The sequence below is a fragment of the Podarcis bocagei genome, assembly GCF_964188305.1.
Source record: "Podarcis bocagei genome assembly, chromosome: 13".
Taxonomy (NCBI): domain Eukaryota; kingdom Metazoa; phylum Chordata; class Lepidosauria; order Squamata; family Lacertidae; genus Podarcis; species Podarcis bocagei.
In genome coordinates, this window is record NC_138138.1 from 12469752 (window position 1) to 12496479 (window position 26728).

The window sequence follows — 26728 nt, forward strand, 5'->3', positions numbered from 1 at the left end:
CTCAGAGCGGGACCTCAGTGTCCGGGCTGAACAATGGGGGTGGAGACGCTCCTTCAGGTATACAGGGCAGAGGCTGTTTAGGGCTTTAAAGATCAGCACCAACACTCTTGAATTGTGCTCGGAAACATACTGGGAGCCAATGAAGGTCTTTCAAGACCGGTGTTATATCGTCTCAGTGGCCACTCCCAGACATACATTTACCCTAGATCCCAACTTTCAGTGCAAGGCTGGATCCGGTGTGATCTTTTTCCTCTTAAGAGGTATGCACCTGGTGAAAAGTGGCCAGGATGGAATGAAATACAAAACACACAGAACAAATGCCGCACACATTTTGCAGGGAAGACCCACAGTTTGATCTACCAGCTGCCAACACCTCCTTGCAGAATCATCACAACATTAAATATTTTTTGCTCACATGCTTTGGAAGGGCACAGCAAAAAGCCTCTTCAAATGGGGAACAAGCCAGGGCCACGTTTGAGGAAAGCGCTACCAATGCTACTCCTGTCTACACTCTTCAGCTCCATTTCAGGATGAACCCCAAACCTTCATACTTTCTGTCACTTACAATTGCAGACCTTCTCAAACCTATCTCCGCATGCAAGAAGTCTAGAGTTTTGCTAGTTTTATGCATCCACCAGCATGAGCAGAATTTGGCCTTTGGCATGCCAGCAGGAAAGTGTACCAAAAGCATAATTCTATAACATGGTGTCTGATGCACCCAGCTGACTCATCATAGGTTGAGCAGCAACATCCTATGATTGTGTGAACAGGCTCCTTCCTCCCACGCCCTTTAAAAAATAAAGACTGAGACACTGGTGAAATGGTGAGGACCCTACAGGGTTTCTATTCTTTCCTGTTTCTTTCATAAAAAGGTAAAGGTAAAGATACCCCTGACCGTTAGGTCCAGTAGCGGATGACTCTGGGGCTGCACCGCTCATCTCGCTTTATTGGGCGAGGGAGCCGGCGTACAGCTTCTGGGTCATGTGGCCAGCATGATTAAGCCGCTTCTGATGAACCAGAGCATCGCACGGAAACGCCATTTACCTTCCCGCCGGAGCGGTCCCTATTTATCTACTTGCACTTTGACTTGCTTTCGAACTGCTAGGTGGGCAGGAGCTGGGACCGAACAACGGGAGCTCACACTGTCACGGGGATTCGAACCGCCCACCTACTGATCGGCAAGTCCTAGTGGTTTAGACCACAGCGCCACCCGCATTCCTATTTCTTTCATAGAATCGCATAACTGTATTGTTGGAAGGTACCTCTGAGGGCCATCTAGTCCAAACCACTGCAATGCAGGAATCTCAACTAATTCGTCCACGACAGGTGGCCATCCAACCTCTTAAAAAACGCCAATGGATAGTCCACCACGTTCCAAGGGAGTCCATTCCACTGTCAAACAGCTCTCTATGCTCCTTGCTAATCAGCAGATGTGGGTGGTGGGTGGTGCTGTGGGTTAAACCACAGAGCCTAGGACTTGCCGATCAGAAGGTTGGTGGTTCGAATCCCCATGATGGGGTGAGCTCCCATTGCTCAGTCCCTGCTCCTGCCAACCTAGCACTTTGAAAGCACGTCAAAGTGCAAGTAGATAAATAGGTACCGCTCCAGCAGGAAGGTAACAGGGGTTTCTGTGCGCTGCTCTGGTTCGCCAGAAACGGCTTAGTCACACTGGCCACATGACCCGGAAGCTGTACGCCGGCTCCCTCAGCCAATAAAGCGAGATGAGTGCCGCAACCCCAGAGTGGGTCATGACTGGACCTAATGGTCAGGGGTGCCCTTACCTTAATCAGCAGACTGGCGAGCTACGCACTGCGATATCATAGCAACCCTCACAGCTTTGAGAAAAGCTGTCTAGCGAAACTGCGTGTATGCTTATTAGCCCACAAATGCTGGGGATGGGAGTGATCTCTAAGACTCTCCATATGAACTGAATATTAGTTTATGTGACCCACACACTATCAAGATCCCGTGCCTTTACCTAAGGATCTTGGGGCATCTTCCTAGAACCTTTTTCGCCTGCAGAACTAATGGCTGATGTTTACTGGCATGATGATGACTGTGGCAGATCCACGACAGCGGAGCGTTCATAGACTCTGCCCTTTCTGTCCAGCCTGCAGCAATGTCCTGTCAGCTCTAATCCTGTCACCTCCAGCCAGCTAATGACCCAGTATTGACAAGTTGGTGTCGCTACTGATCAGGCATCAATCCTGTTGCCTAGCAGCAGCTCCTGTGCTGCAACTGTTCCTGTCCTCCCTGCTCCCTGGCACCAACCCATACAAAGTCTAAGTCAATGCACTGAGAAAGCACCATGCCCTAGAGGTTGCTTTAAAGAGTTTAGGGGGAGCTATGTGCCCAGCAAAGCTTAAGACCAACCTCATGAGGTCAAATGGGTGAGAAGTCCACTAGGCTGCCATTGCTATTAAAAGTGTAAGATATGCCCTCCTGGACCAAACTAAAACTCAGTTTAGTCCTCTTTCCTACAGTAGCTGGCCGGGTGCCTCCAGGAAGCCCCAAAGCAGGTGAGTATGAAGTTGGCCCTGCCCATGTTTTTTGTACGTAGCATCTAGTACTCAGGGATACACTGTCCCTGAACATGGGAGTTTCTCTTGAGCAACTACAGCAGTATAAAGATCCATGACTTTGTTTAATCCAGGGCTGGGTGAGGAAACCTTTGCCCCTCCAGATGTTCTAGTTACAGGTAGGTAGCCGTGTTGGTCTGCTGTAGTCGAAACAAACAAAAAAAAAATCCTTCCAGTAGCACCTTGGAGACCAACTAAGTTTGTTATTGGTATGAGCTTTTGTGTGCATGCACACTTCTTCAGATACACCGAAACAGAAGTCACCAGACCCTTATATATAGTGAGAGGGTGGGGAGGGGTATTACTCAGAAGGGTGGTGGGAATGGGTGGTTGGCTGATAGGTGTGGTAAACCTGTTGACGACTGTTAACGACTGCAATTGGTCTTACAGGAAAAAGCAAGGGGTGAGATGGCTAAAAATAGCTTTATATAATGAGATAAGAATCCAATGTCTCTATTCAGACCAGGTCTCTCCATGGTTTTAAGTTTGGTAATAAGTTGCAATTCAGCAACTTCACTTTCCGGTCTATTTCTGAAATTCTTTTGTAATAAGACAGCTACTTTGAGATCTTGTATAGAATGTCCTGGGAGATTGAAGTGTTCTCCTACTGGTTTCTCTGTCTTCATTCCTCCAGATGTTGTTGGAGTACAACTGCCACCAACCCTGACCATGCATGGTGGAGCTGATGGGAATTGTAATCCAACAAAGCCTGGAGGGTCACCCACCCCTGGATTAAACAAAGTTATGGATCCTTCTATTGCTGTCTAACCAATAATAATAATAATAATAATAGTAGTAGTAGTAGTAATAATAAATGCACCCAACACCATCTAAGCTTGTGGCCCTTGTGTGCTCTCACATTTCCCTCCTATGTTCCTGTACATCCAAGTAGGTGATAATCCAGATATTTAAAGACTAGGTTAATAGGTGAAGTGGTTAAGGATACGTCTTCTCCATTCTTCCTTGTTTCATTTCATTTTGTATCATTTTGGCCTACTTCTTGTCCTGGCATCAATTCACCTTTGGCTCCCGCACTCTAAACCTGGTGGTTGGAACGCTGAGGGATCCACATACCTGAGTGACCTTTTCGGTGACGTTCTGCGTGCGCTCTGTCACCTTGTGGGGTGCGATGATTTCAATCTCCGTGGTAGAGCCTGAGCGATGTTTCTCTAGGTTGAACTCCACAAAGTTGAGGGTGAACTGGGGGATCTGACTGATTGTCCTGTATCTCATAAGGTCGGAGTCTGAGGTGGAATTCTGGTTGGGCTTGACATGGGACGCCTCTGAAGGGGAAACAAGGAGGAAGGGAATTAAAATTTCATCACCAGTTTGTCAATAAAATTCACAACTGATGGCATCAGTGCCTAGGACTCCACATACTGTATGCAGGAAGTCAGAACAACTCACTTTCTACTGCCAAGGAGATAGGAGAACAGGATCATGAGATCATTCTTGCCCCCCAACATATGGGACACTATGGTTTTGCTTTGGTGGTATTTACCAGAAATATAAAGTTTTGAGATACGGGACCGATTATTCTATTCTGTGAGGTGGGGATACTTTGAATTAGGGAAACAGCACTGTGAAACGAGTGACAATATAGCAAAATTCAACTCTGGTCAAGGACGGTGGGATGTCTAGTCAAACATCCAGAGAGTCACATTGGCCCCATCCCTGTTATAAAGTACTCCCTATCTAGTTTACTATAAATAAATGGTAGTAAGCATCTTGCTCAAATCCCTCACAGATACTAGAAGAGTTGAAAATATGTTACACAAGTGATAAGGGTCATAAAATACATAATTTTGTGGAATCAACCCAGGAGCAGATATTCTTCAAACTTCTGTCCCTTTCCGCTCCCTCCCAGTTTAATGCTGTCTGTTGTACTGTTAATGTCAAGGGGCTGGTCACTTCCCCTTCTAAATTAAATAATTCTGGCTTCACCACAAGCTGGAGAATATTATGGTGCCAGCTATAATCACAGAAAGGGACGTGAGTGGCACTGTGGGTTAAACCACAGAGCCTAGGACTTGCTGATCAGAAGGTCAGCAGTTCGAATCCTCACCGACGTGGTGAGCTCCCATTGCTCGGACCCCGCTCCTGCCAACCTAGCAGTTCCAAAGCACGTCAAAGTGCAAGTAGATAAATAGGTATCGCTCTGGCGGGAAGGTAAATGGCGTTTCTGTGCGCTGCTCTGGTTCGCCAGAAGCGGTTTAGTCATGCTGGCCACATGACCCGGAAGCTGTACGCCGGCTCCCTTGGCCAATAAAGTGAGATGAGCACCGCAACCCCAGAGTCAGCCACGACTGGACCTAATGGTCAGGGGTCCCTTTAGCTTTATAATCACAGAGGTTATTTGGTCCATCGCTTTTGGCAGTGGCGGGGTGGCTGCTCATTGAGTATTTTTATGAATATTAAAAAGAGACCTGTGAGGTGCCAGATTAAAAATAAGGGCCTATCCAAGATGTAGGTCTGGCCTGGCTAATTTGCAGTGTCTTAGAATAGAATCATAGAATCATAGAGTTGGAATAGACCACAAGGGCCATCGAGTCCAACCCCCTGCCAAGCATGGGGGGTGTGAAATCATGAAATCATGAATTGTGCTATGGCATCTATTTAACATTTCCTGGTTGTTGTTTAGGCTCTCCAACCAAGTAAATGTTTGGGGGCATGGAGCAAAATCGGAAGAGAGCCAGAAGCTGTTTCCCATTTGCTCCTGCCCTCTCACAGGAATGAATGTGCCTTTCCCCTCTCCATTTCTCGTCTTCTTCTGTATGTAGGGCACAGGGAGAAGGGGCAGGGAACTGAACTCCAGTTTGCTTCAGAACTCCCAACATTCAATTGAGAGATCTACCATACAATGAACTGGACCCTTGATATGCAAGAACTTCTTTTAGTTGGTTTGCTTCCCTACAAAAAAGGGCTTTCTAAAAGCCAAGGAAGAAATGTTTAGACATTGTCATGTGTGCAGATAACAACGCTGTTGTCAGCTTACTAAATTGGGGAGCCCCATGCCTAGCCGCCTTCTGCAAGGATTATCAGGCCCCAAAAGGGAACACAATCAACAACAGCCCAATGGCACATAGTAGTCAGAATGAGTACTGGGCATGAATGCTTTCCCCCTACCTGAGTTTGCCCTCCTTTCCCTGAATTTTCTCTGGAACTCAGACCTTGCAGCCTCCAAACTCTCCAAGGAGGAGACCTGGCGGAGGCTATGGAAGCTGCCCCCAAGATGGAACCGGCCCAAACCCCTGGCAGGGCGCGACCCACGAAGCCCTAGAGAAGGCAGCTCTTGCGCTGGGGCGGAGTGTCGCACTTCAGTGTCAGATGCCGTCTCCAGGCTCGATCTCCTCTCCTTCCCCAGCAGTGCTTCGGTCTCAGATTGGACACAGTTCTCCACAGTCTTCAACTCCCTCAGCTTTAAGGAGTCCCCTCCAGGCTTTAAGACAGCCAGGAAGAAAGCGTTTCATTAAGAGGAGCTCTTGAATGTTTAAAAGCAACAGAAGAGGGGAGGAACAAAGGAAGGAAAAAGGAATGGGAGGTCCTGGGCAATGGGTTGATCTCCACATTGGAGTATCTTCTCAGCGCAAGTCATTCCACTGCCTGGTTGCAAATATTTGGATGGGTGACTGACTGCCTGGGAGCCTCAAGCATGGCGATGCCTTTGGTTCCATGATGGAAGAAAGGCAGGATAGGAATGCAAGGCAATATATACATAAATATGCATCTTTCCATGTGATACTGGTGCTTCACATTTACACATACTCAAAGCATTTCACATGCATTATCTCAGTGATCTCCTCCCAACTGCTCTCTAGGTAGGCCAGTACTATCACTCCCATATTACAGATGGGGACAATAAGACTGTGAGACCAGTGCCTTACCTAAAGCCTACCTAATGATTTAGTGTCAGAGGTGATTTGAACCAGGATCATCTTGGTTTTTTAGCTCAAGGCTCATCCACACTTTCGCTTGACCCACATTTTGACCATATCATGTACTGAGTAATTCCTCCTAATCCAATGTCTTTTTTGTTGTTGTTCCACCACTGTCGCCTGGGAAAATCTGATATTACCTGATGAATTGAAGCTTGATAAAATAAAATCTGTCTTTGGATTTTCTGTACATTTGGTAAGATCTGAGTCATTGGGTAAGATCATCTGTCCTCAAGGCGCAGCCACGGAACAACAAGAAAAGGTCTCGGACCCAGGGAGAATTAATCGCTACACAATACTCTGATAATCAGTACACTGCATGCCACCATTACTTTAAAGGAACAATACATCTCTAGTTCTTATTCACTTTTTTCACTAATGGTGAATTTACATAACCAGGTCCCCCCACCCCACTGAGAAAATGTCAGTAGAAGTCAATATTCCCTGCAATTCTCCTACAGTTACCTGTTCTTTAAGACATATTCCCATAGGTGAAATCACGATATGACCACAGGGAATGCAATTATTGAAACTAGCACGGCATTTTCTATGGCTAAATTTCAGTTTTATCCTGGCAACCTGCAAGTATTTCAAGAAGATGGCTTTTTATGTCCATGGTGTCTGCCTGTACGTGGCCACATTTCTCTGTAAACACTAGCCATATGCAGCCTCTCCGAGAGTTAAAAAAAAAGGGGGGACTGGAATAAGGGTGAAAAAAGGTGTCTCCCTCCTACTAAAATGCTGTTCATTTATAAGATCACTACTACCAGGGCCTGGCATCTTTACACTGCTTATGGTGCCTTCATTACCGTAAAGAAAGCAGCTCTCTAGCAGTTGTTGCTAATGTACAGGTGGTGTGATTAATATTGGCTTGTTGCAAATGAATGTGTTTGCAGCTAGCACAGATTCTTTAGGAAGTAAAAGCCAATAGCCTCCCCTACTAATTCTGAGTCAGTAAAACAGATGAGTCAGGTGGGAGAAAGACCTGGCTCACGGAGGGTTCAGTTCTGGGGCTTATGCAAAAGCCCGTGCCTTGACATGAGCCAAGGGATTTGCTTTAAATAAATTAGGACATCTGGCTTTCCCCCCCTCCCCGGCTGCAATATCTATGCAAGAGTATCCACACCCCCACCCCAAGATCTTTGGGGTGGGTGTGTATGCGGTGGACAGACAGAAAGCACCAAGATCTCCAGACAACGGAAGCACCACCTGTGCCAAAACAGTTATGCATCAGCAAGACATGTTGCAACTTTCCCTATCATGTTGTCCTGGCAGCAGAATGGAGCCTTTCCAAAGATGCAGTCGTTTGCAGCAGGAACACGGCAATATATGGGGGCAGTCATAGTGGTAGCAATCTGCTCATAACTCAGGCAGAGTCCTCAATCAGGTTTCCGGGCACCGTGGACAATTTTAACGCAGTGACCATGCAGAAAACGATAATCTGCTTCCACTCATACACACCCTCCCTTGGAATATCACAGGAGGAACTTGTGGGAGATTAGAAGCCAAACCTAACAAATGCATCTTCTTACTAGTTAGCATGAGAAGGGGCTACGTCCATAGAGCTGCGCTGCCGATAGGCAGATACCAAGACCATAGAAATACAATTGGTAGAGAGGGCTCTGTGTGATGTCATTTCCCCTCTGCTCCTGGAGAGGAAGGAGCATGTAGTGTTTACCTGCTTCTTCCTCCCTCCCTCCTTTTCATTTGGCCAGTGTTGGGTGCAGACATACCTCTGCTTGCTCCAGCTTTTGGCACATGCCTGAAGCTGGTAATACAGTAAATATAAGTATTTTGCCTGCATCGTTTTGACTGCTACTGTTGCTGTGAACCAATGCTTCTTATTTTTAAACTTTACAAGTTGTTGCCTGATTCTTTGCAAAGCAGGGTAGGAAAGAGAAGCCAGCTTACTTCATAGCTGGAGTTGCTCAGAACAGCCCAGTGGCGTAGCGTGGGGGGTGCAGGGGGGGCCGGCCGCACCGGGCGCAACATCTGGGGGTTAGGGTTAGGGGGTGCAAATCCACGGGTTAGGGGGCGCAAATTACTTGCCTTGCCCCGGGTGCTGACAACCCACGCTACGCCACTGGAACAGCCCAATTCCCATGCTTTTAATTTTTGCTGCCAAAGGTGAATACAGTTAAACTGTATTCAGCCCACACACATGGGCACTTGGAGGGATAAACTGCAACTGATATATCCTCTTCCTACCATCACTGGGCTCTCCCTGTCCCTTTTCCTGGTCCTGAAAAGATGCATAAACTCAGACCATTCCTCCACATTAGAATTTCTGTTCTCCAGACAAGTACTGCCACTGTTCATTCCATACACAAATTTCATATATTTGTTTTTAAGTTCAGTGGGGCTGTCAGGGCAAGACTTGGGGCCAGAGATCTAGGGCCACACTCTGCAGAAGGATCAGAACGGTTCCCCCAAACAGAGCAGGGCATGCTGAACATTACCACCTAAAGAGGGGTTCCTGATGCAAGACCATTAAAATCTAAAATTGCACTGCTGCTGAAGTTAAATGATTACCTGCAACCATCTCTTTAACCTCTCTTGCCCTGACCTAGCCACTGTGATCCACGCGACGGTCACCTCCAGACTGGATTATTGTAACTCGCTCTACGTGGGGCTGCCCTTGAGACTGACCCAGAAACTCCAGCGGGTGTAGAATGCCACGGCGAGACTCCTCGCTGCGAGATCACATTCACCCAGTGCTATACCAGCTGCACTGGCTCCCGGTGGGGTACAAGATCAGGTTTAAGGTATGGTTTTAACCTTTAAAGCCCTATACGGCCTAGGACTCTCGTACCTACGGGACCGCCTCTCCTGGTATGTCCCACAGAGGAACTTACGGTCTTCAAATAAAAACATCCTGAAGGTCCCAGGCCACAGAGAGGTTAGGCTGGCCTCAACTAGAGCCAGGGCTTTTTTGGCTGTGGCTCCAATCTGGTGGAACGCTCTGTCACAAGAGACTAGGGCCCTGCGGGACTTGACATCTTTCCGCAGGGCCTGCAAGACAGAGCTGTTCCACCTGGACTTTGGTCGGGGTTCAGTCTGACTCCCTCTCCCCTTTCATAAGTACTTGCATGAAAGTGGTCTCCCAATTTTTCTCACAGGCCTATATAAGTTCAGCACAAACTGTTGGGCCTGGTGAGCGTTTAAGGTCCCCAACCCTAATCTGCGGGTTGCCATCGGATTGGATTTTATTCTGATCCTGATCTGATTTGAAGATGTATTTTAATTGATTGTCTGATTTTATGTTAATGTGTTATACATTTGATGTTAGCTGCTCTGAGCCCGGCTTCGGCTGGGGAGGGCGGGATATAAATAAAATTTATTATTATTATTATTATTATTATTATTATTATTATTATTATTATTATTAAGCTATCCAAATTACATCATCACATAAGCAAACCAATGAGGTGGAGTGGTTATCACAGTGTCAGCCCAGGGCAACCTGGGTTCAGATCCCCACTCAGCCATGATGCTCCCTAGGAGACATTGGGCCTAATCGAGCTCACAGGGTTGTTGTAAATATAAAATGGGGGGTGGCAAAGAATCATGTATGCCACCCTCATCCCATTGGAGGGTGGGCTGGATAAAATAAAATGAAATAAGTCTGTTTGCACAAATGGACACCTTCTGAGTTTATGAAAATACTGATACCAAGCACTTTTATTGATATTTTCAATATGAATGCCTTTAAAAAACAAATAAACCCAGCAACAACAGCCTAACCTTCCTATTTCTCCAATACTGTGCAGTTCTCTACCACCCCAGGTAAGGTGAAAAGCCTGCTAGCTCCCTACTTCCCATGGAATTCTCCTTTCCTAATTCCGTGGAGTGGTTGAATTAAGTATACTGGATGGGAAGTTTCTGGTTTTGTTACTTTCAAGCCTAAGGAACCTTTAAAAAAGACAAGAAAAGATATTATGCACTAAAAATAATTTTAAACCAGGTAGTTGGGGGAATTGACACCAGCCAATAGGTTCCTGCGGCAGCCACATCAAACCTACACAAATCTATCACAGCAATGCTGGTAACAGTACTGGGGACTAGTTTTGGTGGTGACTTAGCATGACCTGAATCTATAAGAAAGCCTGCAAAATTTGTTTGACCCCCATACCGTAGCAAGCCAAAAGGAAAGAAGAAGGAAGAAGGAAGAAGGAAGAAGGAAGAAGGAAGAAGGAAGAAGAAGAAGACATGTACTATTAGCACTGGGCAGGGGCAGAGAATATGTGGCCCTCTAGATGCTGTTGGACTCCAACTCCCATAAGCCTTAGCCAGCATGGCCAATGGTCAGGAATGATGGGAGCTGCAGTCCAGCAGCATTTGCAAGGCCACAGGCTCCCCACCCCTGACATGGGATCTTCGCAGCTCAGTATAATGTCATGCAATCTGCCAGCCTCTCCCTTGGTGTGTTGTTCCTAAGACCATGTGCTTTTGTTTTCAACATGCCTTGAGCATTTAATGGCGGGGAGTAGCCTTCTAGACCCATGTCCAGAACCCTTGAGATGCAGAGATAGGGACTTCTACATACCTATGGGAAATCTACATCCTAGATACCTTCAGAGCATAGTATTCCAAATAGCCGAAACTAACGTCTCAAGCAACACCAGAGCTGCCCAGTTACTCTCTAGAAAATGCAGCGATCCTCTGCGTTTCTTTATCCTCGTTAAAAAACAAAACCTAAAACCTTTGGCAGTGCAGCTGAAACCTCCCGTCTGGTGTTACCTGGAACGTTTTCAGCCGGGAGGATCAGAATAACAGCACTCTCTCAACAAGAAACTGATGACGAGCTAAAAAGAGGCTTGCTTCTTTCTCTAGCAACTATTCTAGGCACAATTGTTCTCACTTCGAATGCACCATTAATTTTTAATTAATTAATATTTTTACTCAGAGTGCAGAGAAGAGTAACAAGACGCCACATGAGCCTCGTCGCTGCCATGCAGACGTTTGCCATAGGTTCGCCAGCGTTTGGATTCTAGTTCTTTTTGTCCGTGCCTAAATGTTATTATGATAAGTTACCTGGGTAAAAGGGATGCAATTTTATCAACACAACTCCTTTCTAATCAACCAGCACAATTGGTCCCCCCCCCACTCCGTTTACACAATTCTCTTTGTCTTTTAAGATTCTGTGACTGCTGCGCTTTGTGTTATATCCTCAGGAAATCTATGATTCAGATTGCCCTTGTTTTTTCTTTTTCCTAAACAGAGATAACAGCAGCCAGCAGGGAGTCTGAATTAGATCAAGATCACAGTGCTAAGGGAGGTTCTCCTCCCTCCGCCCTCTAAATCCTCTCCCCTCACAGACCATTTTCTCAATTAAAATCACGCACACATGCCAAAGCTGTTATTTTACCCCATGGAGCAAGCAGCAGCAGCAGAAGAAGGTGTGTGTGTGTGTGTGTGTGTACTGTGAAAATGGCACAGAGGGGACGAGAAAGCCTCTTCCCACAGTTCCATGTTCCAAATTCCCACCCACTATTATATATATATATTAAAAATGCAGGAGAACCCGATCACAGATCTAGGGTGGCCAGATACAAAATTGATTCCTGCCTTGCAGGGGGTTGGCCTAGATGACCCCACGGTGTCCCTTCCAGCTCTACATTTCTATGATTCTATGAAAAGGGGACTGGGCTCCTAGTTCTTTAATAGTTGTGCAGACTAGGGTATTTTGGCAGGTGCAGCTTGACAATTCCTTCCTCTGCAGAGAAATTTAAGGTTCAAGAGTCCATCCTTCCCCATGCCTTTTTGCATCTCTCCCCCCCCCCCCCCGGTTTCCCATCTAGCACGGCTCTGGCGACATTCTTGGCAGTAGCCTTGTGTGTCATGCGCTGCCCTCTAATGGCCTGATTTAGAATGGCTTAAAAGCGTATCAACCTCAATGCCTGCGCTTGCTTAGGCTCTAACCAGACATCTTTAGCATTATGGATTCCAAACACATCTGGTTGTTGGAAAGGATTAAATACTAGGTACCAGTGGGCAAGGGAATGGGCTGATTTTCCATGTAGATTGTTGCTCTTGAGAAGGGGAGGTCTAACTCTTCCCTACAGCCTCCAAGTGTCCCTATTTTCCAGGGACAGTCCCAGATTTACAGAAGCTTTCCTGCTTTCTAACTTGATCCCGGAATGTCCTGCTTTTCCTTAGGACGTCTCTGTTTTCATTGGAGAAATGTTGGGGGGTATGGAGTTATGTGACCCTTGAGGAGATAGGTAACTACTGTATTTTTTGCTCTATAAGACTCACTTTTTCCCTCCTAAAAAGTAAGGGGAAATGTGTGTGCGTCTTATGGAGCGAATGCAGGCTGCGCAGCTATCCCAGAAGCCAGAACAGCAAGAGGGATCGCTGCTTTCGCTGCACAGCTATCCCTCTTGCTGTTCTGGCTTCTGAGATTCAGAATATTTTTTTTCTTGTTTTCCTCCTCCCAAAACTAGGTGCATCTTGTGGCCTGGTGCGTCTTATAGAGCGAAAAATATGGTATCTCCTTTAGAAGACATCTGAAGGCAGCTTTGTATGGGGATTTTTTTTATGTATAATTTTTTTAAAATAATGTTTTTATATCTGTTGGAAGCCACCGCACCCAGCTAGGGCATCCCAGTCAGATGGGCAGGGTATAAAGATAATAATAATAATAATAATAATAATAATAATAATAATAATAATAATAATAATGGACATTGCTATTTTCATCGAAGAAATGTTGGAGGATGTGTCTTCCATCCTCAGCTGCAGCCACAATGAAAACTGCGCTGCCACAAGGCAAGGAGCCTTAGGATAGAAGCTCCTACAGATTCCCTTTGTGCAGGAAAAGCAAGGGCATGCCCAAAAGACTGGGAGCTTCAGGGATCACAACATGCCTCAGCTTCCACAAGCCAGAGACTGAGGGCTCATCCATGCACCCCCCTGGTTCCACTGCTTTCTCCCAGGGAAAACCGCTCCTCAGAGCTTGGTCAGAGCAAACGGCAATTCAAGTTCTCTACGGACTGCCTTTCGTATTCATTTATCTCCAAAGAGCGGGTTTTCCCTGGGAAAGGAGCAGAGCAAGGGGGAAACTGCTCAGATCCGTAATTTCTAGGCATGAGACAAGCAGTAGTGTGGATGAGTCCTGAGAGTGCTTCTGCAATAAATACTTAGTGCGGAATTGCCACCAGCCAATCATTGTCTTCCCCGTGCTTCTTCCAGCTTTTCTCAGATGCCCAAAACGCCAGCTTCCCCCCCAGAAGAATGAAAGAGCAGCGCAATCTCCGCAAGAAACCCACTGGGGAAATCTGGCTCTATGATGTTTAAAAATTACTTTAGTGCTACTCTTCTGTCCTTTTGACATGGGCTGGGACCTTATCAGGAAAGGGAATCTGCTCTTCACACATTCACTATAATCTTCGTGACGGTTGCCATTCGATCGCTCCATTTTTTATTTTCCCAAAACATTTAAAAAATCAGCGCTCGATTACTAATTTTTATTTGCAGATTTAAATTCTGGTGGATGCTTGCTGAGTTTCAAATGGGCTTGCCCACAGCACCTATTCCATGCCCAGGGGTGTGGATGGAACATGTGTCAACAATGAAAAAGCACAATAGTCTCATAGGGAGGACAGTCAACTGCAATTTTGCTTGAGGTTTGCCAGAGGAGAGCAATGAATGGGTAGCACTAGAAGCCACACGTCTGGATGCAGTCTGGTATGGTACAGGTGGTGTGCCGGACAGGATCGAGTGTTTTCAAGCCTATCCTCCCGGGATTTTGACTGCTCCTGTCGCATTGTCCTGGCCTAGCCGCAAGGAGACCTTGGCTCTTTCTCCTAATTTGCAGACGGAAGGTGTAGCAGGAGAGCCGAGGAACAGGGGTTGGGGTTGGGTGGGGGCTAACCAAATAGATGGGCTTATCATTATCATACAAAGTCTACGGTGAATGATTACCTTTCCATAGTCAATGGCTACTCCATCAAACTCAGTGGCAGTCAGAGATTTCCGCCGCAGTGTGAGACGTTGTAGGGGCGGGAGACTAAACTTCAAGCTCGTATTTTGACCTTGTTAAGAAAAGAAAAAGAAAAACACACACACAAAACAAAAAGACACAAAAAAACCCCCAAATGTAACCTATCTGCAACATGCAACAGGCAAGGCATGAGGGGCTGGGGAAGGACAGTCAGGTTCAAAGACTGAAAAGCACACCTACAGACATGCGCAGCTGGCACAGTTGCATTGTGTTCTACCAGCTAGTTTTGCCCCTTCTGGCAAAAAGCTTAGAAAAGTATCGGAAGAAGCCACGGCAGTCCCAAGTCTCTGGGAAACAAGGCAAATTCTAGAGAGGAAGCAATGTTGTCCACTTAGAGACTTTTCCTTCCAAATCTCCACATAGACTTCGTATGCTGGATTCTCAAGGCAACTGAATTCATAGACGTGCCAAGCTAAAGAGGCGTCCAGAATCGGCCCCTAAAAATACTTCCTGTGTAGCTCTGGAAGACAGAAGACACAACCCCTTTCCCATGCTACACACCTAATGATAGAATATGCAGGACAGAATCTCTAGCTGCGGCTTAATTTTATCTGGTGCCTTGCTTGTACAAGGAGAATAGTGGCTTCATATGTATGGAAGGGGATCTTTAGATCCAAGTTATGGTACCATTTCTTGACAAAACTGTTGTGGGAGGAAATTCCCGCCCTTCCATTACAGCTTTCAGACAATGGCTTTCTCCGGTGATCACTGCATTTTTCTGGGTGATGAGAATGGTGGCTTGCCAAGCAGCTGCTATCTAGACATCAACTGTGCCAGTTCCTTTACAGGGCAGCGGCTAGTCCAAACAAATTAACAGGATTGACAGAAGGAGGAGGAGGAGGAGGAGGGAAATGGGTGGACAGTAACAGTCCTGCAAATCCAGCAACAATACCTTAACAACTTAATATATGTATAACAACACAATTACCTCTTCTGGATATTGGGTGAATACAAGCAAACAAGTTATCCATTGGGAATTTGCCTTTTACCATGCAGTTACCTGGTTATGTATTTATGAAAACACGGCATGATTTCCTAACTCTTGCCTTGAGAGACAACCGAGTGTGTCTCAGGGGGGAAAGTCAAAACGCTGCGGAATCGCAGCGCCTGCTGTGGCTGCAGAGATGCGTAACTTGTAGCTGCTGCCTCCTGCATTGCTTTTGCTGAGTTAGAGGCACCATTGTGACCTCTGCAGGATGCAAGTCTGGGCAGCGTATATGGAGGTCCTGGTCTGCCCAGGACTATGACTACTACTAAATAGAGGTAGCTTTGAGGACAGTGATCTGGGCTGCAATGGAAGTGATGGTGGGGGAGCTCAAAGTCTCCCCTGGCACTCCACACAAAGTCCAAATTGCCTTTCCTGTGCTGCTTAATGGCATGAGAGCAATAATTGTTTCCCCACCATTCGGCTGATGGCTGAAATCTTGGCTGTGGGGGGAAGTGGGCAGGGCTCTTCAGGGCTTAGCGGCCCACACCTAGAGCAGCAGCAGGTCCATGCAGCTCAGGATGGCAGATCAATTCAGTTCTCGCTGAACTTACCTAATTCATATTTTTCTGAAACCACGTGAGAAATGAAACACTGCCATTCTTCCAAACCGGCAGTGCAGTTCTTCAGCCAAGTAATACACGTACTACTGTAAAGTGTGCATAGAAGGGCATATATTTTGGTGGAAATAATGCACCAAAATGCTTTATAGTAGGGAAAGTTGCTTAGCAATGTGGTGTGTAAAAAATGTGTTCTGCACAACAATGCTGGTGAATTTTCACAATAACTTTTTTTTTAAAAAAGGAAAACAAAACAAAATGCAAACTGATTTGGAAATGTGGAGAATTGAATTTAAGACTGAAAAATTAAAAGCTGAGCGAACGTGGGACTGACATATTTACCTACCCATACATGCACCTCATAGGTTGCCGGATTTCCCATCTGAGCTATGGAATCTCATGGCTTGAGTTGCTTTTTAAAGAATAGCTGGTCTTCCCTGCTTTTCCTCAGTGGTTTACAGATTGTAAGTTCCAGATATAAAATGAATTGGGACCACAGTGTGGGGGAAAGCGAGGTTACGTAATCCTGCCCCACCCTGTGCTGTTTTCCTACAGAAAATTCTCCCCAGATGCTAAGGGCAGCAAATAGCATTTTCTGGTGAAAGATTAATGGGGGAGAGGAGGAATTTTTTTGGGGGGGGGACATGAGGAGAAAGGGTTAACCCAGGACCAGCCTATGACATTTTTGTGCCTAGGGGCAAAGGACAAGATGGCTCCTCCTCCTCATTCTGTTCACAGTCGCAGTGGCAGCTAGGAACAACCACTGCTGCCTCCAAGCAGAGGCAGATTTAGGGGAGCATGGCCGGTTTGGTTGCACTAGGCCTCATTCTCCCTAACAGCAATTTTAATAAAACATCAGAACATCATAAAAAAAACCCCTGCTTCTGACTGCAAGGTGAGGAGGGCGTAGAGACCAAGGATGTGAACATATAAACGGCCTCGGTCCCGTATACCTGAAGGAGCGTCTCCACCCCCATTCTTCCCGGACACTGAGGTCCTTCTGGCGGTTCCATCACTGCGGGAAGCCAAGTTACTGGGAACCAGGCAGAGGGCCTGCTCAGTGGTGGCACCCGCCCTGTGGAGCGCCCTCCCACCAGATGTGAAGGAAATAAGTAGCGATCTTATCTTTAAAAGACATCTGAAGGCATCCCTGTTTAGGGAAGTTTTTAATATTTAACGCTGTATCGTTTTTAACACTCGATTGGAAGCCGCCCAGAGTGGCTGGGGAAACTCAGCCAGATGGGCAGGGTATAAATAATAATAAATTATTATTATTATTATTATTATTATTATTATTATTATTATTATTATTATTATTATTATGTGATTATGCCTTCCTTCTGTTGTAGGGTCTTGGGATATCTGTCTTGCTGCTGTCAGTAGACAGGATTCCCAACCAGAGTGGCCACTGGGTTGACCAAATCTGGTGATTTTGTACTTATTGGCGTAACAGGATCCTCACCCTTCTGCTGCATTCACCCACAAAATACTAGAGTAGGTAAAGTTATACTTTTTAATTGGAACAATTGCTGTATTATACCTTGGGTTTCTTTTTAAAAAATAGTTAAGTACAAACAAGACAAATAAACAACAACAAAGAAGAAGAAGAGGTCATTACAGAAAGCTGTGTTAGCACAAGCAAGGATCAAAACACTTAAGGTATCCAAGACAACAACAAAAAGTCACATATATTATCCCAAGAAGACTCTTCCTAAATGATCTATATGAAGAGGGCCATTTTATGCACGGGTTTCTGCTATTGACATACAAAACACAAAGCTATTTCAGGTAGTACACTGAGTCTGCTTTGTGGTTTGACTAGGCCTTTAGAGAGATGGGTCTGCGGTTTAATTTTTCTTCCCAACTGAGATGCCAAACTCACCGCTACCAAATTTCTTCAGAATCATTTCCTGGAGCCAGGGGTGCCAACTTGAATAAAATATTGTGGGGGGCGGGGAGGCTGGTAAGCCCTGCCCCCCATAATTGATCACATAATGTAGCAGACACACATACACTATTTGAATGGTAATGCCCATCAACTCCCTCAAATATTTTATTGGGGGCGGCAGCGAAGGGTCCCTAAGAGTTGGCTCCTATGCCTGGAGTTTTGCATTGCTGGGCTATTTCAAACCTGGTGGCTATTATCAAGAAATATAACGCAGTTCCTTGTGTGAAAGGTCCTTTTGCACCCCATCAAAAATTGATAAAAGTAATAGCCTATATGAAGGTGCCCAAAAGATGTTAAAGCAAAGATTATGGGATTATAATGCACACAGTGACTTGCGATCTCAATCACACGCAGTCTGTAGTCCGCTGGCAGTAGGGGTACAATATGGGCATGTCTTTAAGTTAACATCTTACATTAAAAACCTGACAGTACCAAACTACCGAAGGCTTTTCACCAAAGCCAGACTAAACGTCTTTCCTTCTGCAGTGTTGGATGGCAGGTTGAGAGGAGTTCCCTACCAGGACAGACTTTGCTCGTGTGCTCAATACATCGATTCCATAAAACATATTTTGTTGCACTGTGCAAAATATGAGCAAGCCAGGGCTGAACTGATATTACCCTTGCTGGTACCTTTCCTGGGAAAATCAGAGGCTCACTATGTCAGGTTCCTTTTGGTAGACCGGACAAATGCTAGAACATTAGCAGTGGCAAAGTTTTTATTGGTGGTTGCAAGAACCAACGATCCCTATATTCTGAACAAAATGCTTGTTTAACCTGGAGGTAGGCTGTATGAATTGTGTATTGCTTTGTAACGATTTGTTGGGTCTCTGGACCGTAATAAAGATTGTTGTTGTTGATAAAAGTACGGTAATAGCCTGTGGCGTGCAGTCTTCACTTGTATTGTAATTCTGGATAGCTCAGCGTAAACACACCTGGCAACCTTGCAGTCCCAACCACATGTGGCCAATGTGCTTTTCCTTCCGCATCCCTGCCAACACCATGGTGCAGACCATGGATGGGGAACTGGTAGCAGCAGATGCTGTTGACATCTGGTTCCCATCATCCTTGAACACTGGCCAGGCCAGCTGGGGAATCTAATGGGAGTCCGAAACATTGGGAAGACCACAGGTTCTCTTACCTGTGGCCGAGGGTTTTTAGGCACTACGTCGGGGACTTCACCCTCATCTGCTAGGAGTGACAAAGGTGCTCTAAGATATGATTTTAAGCTGTAGGGGAGGTTCTCGAGGCATCACACACCAAATATAAATTAATATTTTGGTTGCCAAATTATACAAGTAAGTAGCTGGCCGAATATTTGGTGGAGGGGCATAGAGCTCTCATCTTAACACAGTAACAGCCCCATTCCTTTTATGCTTAGCTTTGATTTATTCTTATAGTGTAAGTTAAACAATATATTTGAATAGCTCTCTTCACTGAAACTATGATGGATGCTGAATTGCACCTATTTGGGTGGATCATAGAAACATCATAAGTAATGTATACCTGCTTTACCACCTTGTGATCTGTTGTTAAGTGTAATCTAGAAGTAGGGGGCAGGGTCTGTGAATCACATACCCTTGAGGAGAAAGCTCTCTCCTCCCATTACCCCCATGGGAGTGACACTGTTCATATGATACAATACGCTATCTTTATTGTCATTGTCCCATACAGAACAATGAAATTGAGCAATGCACCATTGCTCTGCACTACATGGAACAGGTTTATTGATGCTGCCTAGTAGCCAGCATAGGGACGCGGGTGGCGCTGTGGTCTAAACGACAGAGCCTAGGGCTTGCCGATCAGAAGGTTGGCAGTTCGAATCCCCATGGCGGGGTGAGCTCCCGCTGCTCGTCCCTGCTCCTGCCAACCTAGCAGTTCGAAAGCACGTCAAAGTGCAAGTAGATAAATAGGTACCGCTCCAGCGGGAAGGTAAACGGTGTTTCCATGCACTGCTCTGGTTCGCGAGAAGCGGCTTAGTCATGCTGGCCACATGACCTGGAAGCTGTACGCCGGCTCCCTCGGCCAGTAAAGCGAGATGAGCGCCGCAACCCCAGAGTCGGCCACGACTGGACCTAATGTCAGGCGTCCCTTTACCTTTACCTTTAGTACCCAGCATAAGACAAGGGCTGGACTAGATGACTCTCAAGGTTCCTTCCAGCTCTACAATTCTATCATTCTGTGATCTTGCTTCTTTTGGAATGCTTCAGCATTGTGGATCCTAGTTGCAAAGCATCGCTTGCATTCATTGCACCAACACAATTTTCTTGCAACACTGACATTATGACCTTCTGCTTTATAAGACTGACCTAGTGCAGCAGTTAATTCCCACTGGCCTCAAAATTTTTGGCCATGGATGCAGCGAGGCTTCTGGGCTGCAAGTATATGAGCAGCAGTTCTATACAAATGCATGTTCTAAAACAGGAACATTGGAACCTGCCTTATGTCGAGTCAGACCAGTGACTCATCTAGTTCAGTGTTGTCTACACTGAATGGCAGCATCATTCCAGACTTCAGACAGGAAACATCACCAGCCCTCCCTGGAGATGTTGGGGGTTGAACCTTGAAACATCTGCATCCACAGCTGTTGCTCCACCACTGAGCTCTGGCCATTAGAGGACTGTGGAATCAATTCATTAATCTATTTCTCTTTACAGTGGTACCTCTGGAGGCAAACGGAATCCGTTCCAGAGCCCCGTTTGCATCCAGAAGCGAACCAACCCATATCCGCGGGTCGTGATTCGCCACTTCTGCGCATGATGTCATTTTGACCGTCTGCACATGCGCGAGCGGCGAAACCCGGAAGTAACACGCTCCGTTACTTCCGGGTTGCCGCAGCGTGCAACCCGAAAATACTTATCCCGAAGCTACTTCAACCCAAGGTATGACTGTATTCTGATTGATGTATACATTAAGCAAAGTTGGGTTGCTTGCTGCAGTTATGTGTTTACCCGTAACCTTTTGCAACAGACTGCAAAATTAAAACCAAAAGGATTCCATATCATGTTTTAAATGTGATTCTTTTAAATTGTTTACCAGCTTCCTTCGAGAATCTAACCCAAAACAGACAGGTTGTTTTCAGGTTATATCAATGCCTATGCTATATGCTCAGCTCCTCCTTATAATATCTATATATATATATATATATATATATATATATATATATATATATTAGAGTGTGGGGCGTTATATTATTATCTTGATTTGTGATGTAATAGTTTGTAGTTTCCCTTTTAAGAAAGCACAAATATTTAAAAAATAAATAGTTTGTGAGAAACCCAGATTTAAGAACTCCAAACCCCTAAAATCCTTCAGTTTGTTTAGTGTATATGTATAGATACAGATGCCCAAAATGTTTCTACAACTTGACAGGCAAAGAGGAAGGGAGCCTGCAAAGATCTCTGTAACTGTGCTAAACACAAGATATACATGTCTACTCCAAAGTAAGTCCCATTGAGTTCAGTGGGGCTTACTCTCAGGGAAGAATGCCTGGGATTACAACCTTAGTAATTTAAGTTCTTTTTCATAAAAGGCTTATAGTGCAATTTCTAGCTTTTGACTGAATCAAGTTAGCTTTTCCCAGTGCTTCCCCCCCTAAAAAAAAATGTTCAGGGGTACCCTCATTTTGACTCAAGAAAATAACCATTTTATAGTTCAAATCAGGGAAAATAAATACAGCAAATGGACAAAAGCACAAAGATTGACAAAATGCTTAGGGCTATGCGTACCCCTGCAACCCTCCAGGAAAAAAGCACTAACTTTTCCTAATCTTAACATCTGCTACATATTTGTTGAACATGTTTGGGAATGCACAGAGGAGGGAAATGCTTTTTCCACAAGTACAAACACTCATTAAGTCTACTGCTAATTTATACTGCAGCCTTATCACAAATGCATCAGATCACACACTTCCTAACCTTAGAACAAGAACTTCAAGCCCAGCCTGCACAGCAAAACGGGATCACTATGTTCCATTCATTTCCTTAATTTACTGAGTTCTTTTGAAAACCCCAGGGGCTGGAGTATAATTTTACACATAACGCCTCCTAGTAGAATTCAAAGCTGCTGCCTGCTGAATTAATGCTGAGCTAAGGCAATTTATTTATTGGGACGCGGGTGGCGCTGTGGGTAAAACCTCAGTGCCCAGGACTTGCCGATCGTATGGTCGGTGGTTCGAATCCCGGTGGTGGGGTGAGCTCCCGTCTTTCGGTCCCAGCTCCTGCCCACCTAGCAGTTCGAAAGCACCCCTAAGTGCAAGTAGATAAATAGGTACCGCTTTATAGCGGGAAGGTAAACGGCGTTTCCGTGCGCTGCGCTGGTGCCGGCTCGCCAGAGCAGCTTCGTCACGCTGGCCACGTGACCCGGAAGTGTCTCCGGACAGCGCTGGCTCCCGGCCTCTTAAGTGAGATGGGCGTCTCCGGACAGCGCTGGCTCCCGGTCTCTTAAGTTAGATGGGCGCACAACCCTAGAGTCGGTCACAACTGGACCTAATGGTCAGAGGTCCCTTTACCTTTACCTTTTAAGGCAATTTATTACTTTGTCCCTGATTCTAAGGGTACATCTGCACTGGAAACCTGAACTGGTTTTATACTGGCTGTCATCTTCCTCTATGAGGAACCCTGGAAATTGTTTTGAGAAGGTGTGGGGAATTCTGTCAAATAATTCCTAGTTCTTTCACAAAGATCCAAACCCACCCCCCTTCTACAAATGCTGTTGAGTTGCCCAATTCTCCAAGTTGCACACAACATCTGGAATCAACAGCAGTCTTGGCCTGGCTGAAAGTAATTCTGATTCTTACTGGATCGCTGTAGACTGCCACCTGCTACTTCTCCCCATTTCCCCAGTCATTCCTAGCATATGTGGAAAAACCTAGACTTACACGCACTGAGTAGATGGGACAATATTGTGAGCTCTCTGGAGCTCACACTTGTAGGTTGAGAAGTATGAGCTTGATGGCATGTCTAGTTACGGCTGCAGGGAGTTGCTAATAGAGCCCTCCTGACTACAGGCACCTTGGCAATCCATGCTTGAGGAAATTTGTATGGCCAGCTCAAAGAATTTTTATGTTCATGTTTAGAACCTTGTCGGTGATTTGATACTCTTATCCTCTTGTTCTCTCTTTCTTCCTTTCTGTGAGGGGTTGGTTTTCTCGTTGCCTCCTCCAAAGGTTTTGGGACATCTCACATAGCGACCCGCGATCCCGGTCTTATGTAATTTGTAGCCCAGTTGCAACTGGAATCCAATATGGGTCCGACTTTCAGATATCCTCATACCTTAGGAATTTGTCTGTGCCTACCTATTGGCTATTTACCAAAGCCAGACTAAATGTATTTCCCTCGGAAGTTCTAAATGGCAGACTGAGAGGCATGCCCTATCAGAATAGGCTTTGTTTACGTTCTCAGGACGTTGATTGTACGAAGCATATCCTACTGCATTGTGGGCAATATGAGCAAGCAAGGGATCAACTGATCAAACTCTTACTGGCAAATTTGCCGGGAAAATCTGAAGCCTCCCATATTAAATACCTTTTGGAAGACAGGTCAAATGATATTACACTGGCCGTGGCAAAGTTTCTTTCGGAGGTTATAAGAAACAAAGATCATTATGCCCTAGATAAAACAAAATAACTGCCTTGGTTTCTTCCATCTGTCTTTCTGGTTGTTTTAACTGTATCTAGTTTTGAAATTGTTTTGTGGGTCTTTGGACCGCAATAAAGTTTTGATTTGATTTGATTTGTTGCCTCCCCACCTAAGGACACCCTTCCTTCCCAATAGACCATCTTAGAGAATTCACTTCCTATGGCTGTAGAGTTTCGAAGATCTTCCTCTGACAGAACATTCTCCCACAGTTGCCAGTGTGGTCGCAACTCACTCAACTCGGCCACATACAAAGAGGTATCTGCATGCCACACTATCAGCCATGTTCATGCCAAGTTCCAGAGAAAATTCAGAGATTCCATTTACCACCCACTTGCTGAAATTCCACCCCCTCACCTCCGTAGACTCCGCCCACCCACCCCAACTACCATGTGCTTTTGCCCAAGATAAAGGATTCTGAGCCACTTTGGGCTTCTCACCTGTTCGCCATCCTTGGGACAAGCGCTGGTGTAGGCTCTGCCGGGCACTTTTGGCAATGAGAGCTGCCAGGTCTTCAAAGTTCAAGATGAACATGATGACGACTCCTTCTTCATTCTTGACCGGGACCACATCCACCAAACACCGGATACAGGATGCTGCCATGAAAAAAAAAATGACACAATGAATGAAGATGAGATGGAGCAGCAGCTCAGCCAGCAAGGAATGCATCACCCAGCCATCGCCAGTGTTAGACTACACTCAGCTCAAAACTGTTTTTTAATGATGTCATTGTATCATCACCATCTGTTTATTTGTATGCCACTTTTCGACAAAATTGTGCCCAAAGTGGCTCACAACATCTCATGTGATCAATGTTTTTTTTTTAAATTTAAGGAAAGCATATTAGAAACAATTAGAAACAATAATATCAATAATAATAATAATAATAACAACAACAACAATAATAATCCATGCACATTTTATTTGAATGCGTAATTCAATTCCACACTGTCCCCGGCTGCCCTCAATGTTCAAGAAGATGTATATGAGACAGCGTTGCTGTGTTCTGGTGAAATATCCCAGTACCAATAGTTTGGAAAGAGCACAAACTTGCAGCCTACAGAAAACAAGGTGCACTGATGTTACAAGAAACCAACACACTAAATTAGCTAAAGGGAGGAACTGGTGCTGTTTTGCATCACAGTTACAAGTTATATGTCCCTATGGATGGTGCTGTGACAGTGATGCTGTCTGAGAGGACGGGTATTGCGACCAATACCTTTTGGTAAATTAATCTTTGTGTATGATCATGTACAGGACGCGGGTGGCGCTGTGGGTTAAACCACAAAGCCTAGGACTTGCCGATTGGAAGGTCGGCGGTTCGAATCCCCGCGAAGGGGTGAGCTCCCGTTGCTCGGTACCTGCTCCTGCCAACCTAGCAGTTCGAAAGCACGTCAAAGTGCAAGTAGATAAATAGGTACCGCTCCAGCGGGAAGGTAAACGGCGTTTCCATGCGCTGTAGCTCTGGTTCGCCAGAAGCGGCTTAGTCATGCTGGCCACATGACCCGGAAGCTGTACGCCGGCCAATAAAGAGAGATGAGCGCCGCAACCCCAGAGTCGGCCACGACTGGACCTAATGGTCAGGGGTCCCTTTACCTTTATGATCATGTATGATCATGTGTAGACAGGAGAAGGACAACAGAAGGATGACTCTCCCCTAGCATTCTCTTGCAAAGTCCTCACCCCAAAACGTATTATCATGCGGTGAATTCAGCAGAGCCTTACATTCTGAAAAGCACCACCTCATTTAAAAGTCAGCCATATGCAGCACATGGATTGGGAACCTCTGGCACTCTGGATGCCACTAGACTCCAACTCCTATCCATCCTGGGTGGATGACCAGGGATGACAGAAGCTGTAGACCAGGCACAGGCAAACTCCGGCCCTCCAGATGTTTGGGACTACAATTCCCATCATCCCTGACCACTGGTCCTGTTAGCTAGGGAGGATGGGAATTGTAGTCCCAAACATCTGGAGGGCCGGAGTTTGCCTATGCCTGCTGTAGACCAACATCTGGATGGCCGCAGGTTCCCTATCCCTGCTCTATTAAGGGGTCTGTTGTGGTAGCTTCACGAAGTTCTCTGAACCCCAGGACCACTGAGCTTTGCCATGAGAACATAGCCAGCCAATTACTCACTGGAGTTAATGAAAGTTATGTCTGATTAATTTTTTAAAAAATAACAAGGAGGCAATGAGAGCTACTTCTAATGCAGGGTTTAGATTTCAAAACCAAAGAAAGCAGCTTCTTGTTACGGCTCTCTAGTAACCAAGAAAAGTAGAAGTAAGAGTAGTCATAGTAGCAGTATTTTGGCTTACAACCAAAACAATGCTAAAATATGGTATCTTCTAAGCAGCTTGAACCACAACACAGCACAAAACAGTCTGGATTTAGCTCACTGATTATAGTCTCTCTCTGATGAAAAAAGTAACATGTGAAATAGCCCTTTCTTTGGCATGTTGTCTTTCCCACGTGACAATGATTTGCCTGTTTATTTGTGCCACTACGGCTGCGGTGATGGTAGTAACAGATGCTACACTACTACACACAATCGAACAAAATGCTGTCTCAGGGCCAAACAACATGTGATGCTTAGATGTGTCTTTGTACCTAGTGTGTGTGTTGTTCTTTTTTTTTTAAAATGCAGATTGTATTCTATTGCATGACTGCACGAATAATGCCAAAATTTTCAGAGGCAAATATTATTTTGAATTACATACCTACTACATGGAATTGGACAACTGGACAATGTAAATGGATTCTCTGTGCCCTTACTATGGACAAAAGACTGATATTGCTGCCTTGGAAAGTTATATGTAAGGCTCCATTTATTCAATGCATTGAAGACCTCACTACAGTTGCAACCGAGAGACACCAACATGCCTCCCACATTGAGGGGGCCCAGCGTCGTGTGACATCGTGCGCCCCTCCACACAACACGTGAGTGCTTGGGCGGCAGCAGGGGGGAGGAGTGCAGAGGGCAATCTTAGCCTGTGCTGTTCCGGGAGTCCGTTTGAGTCCTAGAACTGTTCGAAAACCAAGATGCGGCTTCAGATTGGCTGCAGGAGCTACATGGGCCAATGAT

The 26728-nt window shown here is 45.6% G+C and overlaps 1 protein-coding gene across 5 annotated transcripts in view; it reads right to left on the reverse strand.

Annotated features, from left to right (window-relative positions):
• The window catches only part of KCNH6 (potassium voltage-gated channel subfamily H member 6), a 133396-nt gene that overhangs the window by 45422 nt on the left and 61246 nt on the right, over window positions 1-26728 (reverse strand). For 3 of the 5 annotated variants that reach the window (XM_081166114.1, XM_081166115.1, XM_081166116.1), the window contains exons 3-6: window positions 24086-24241; window positions 14441-14550; window positions 5706-6018; window positions 3654-3862 (exon numbers count right to left, since the gene is read on the reverse strand). In XM_081166114.1, coding sequence (XP_081022240.1) covers window positions 3654-3862; window positions 5706-6018; window positions 14441-14550; window positions 24086-24241 — 788 coding nt within the window. Of the gene's footprint in view, window positions 1-3653; window positions 3863-5705; window positions 6019-14440; window positions 14551-15447; window positions 15653-24085; window positions 24242-26728 lie in introns of those variants that run through there. The other 2 variants (XM_081166117.1, XM_081166118.1) reach the window with 2 other exon arrangements.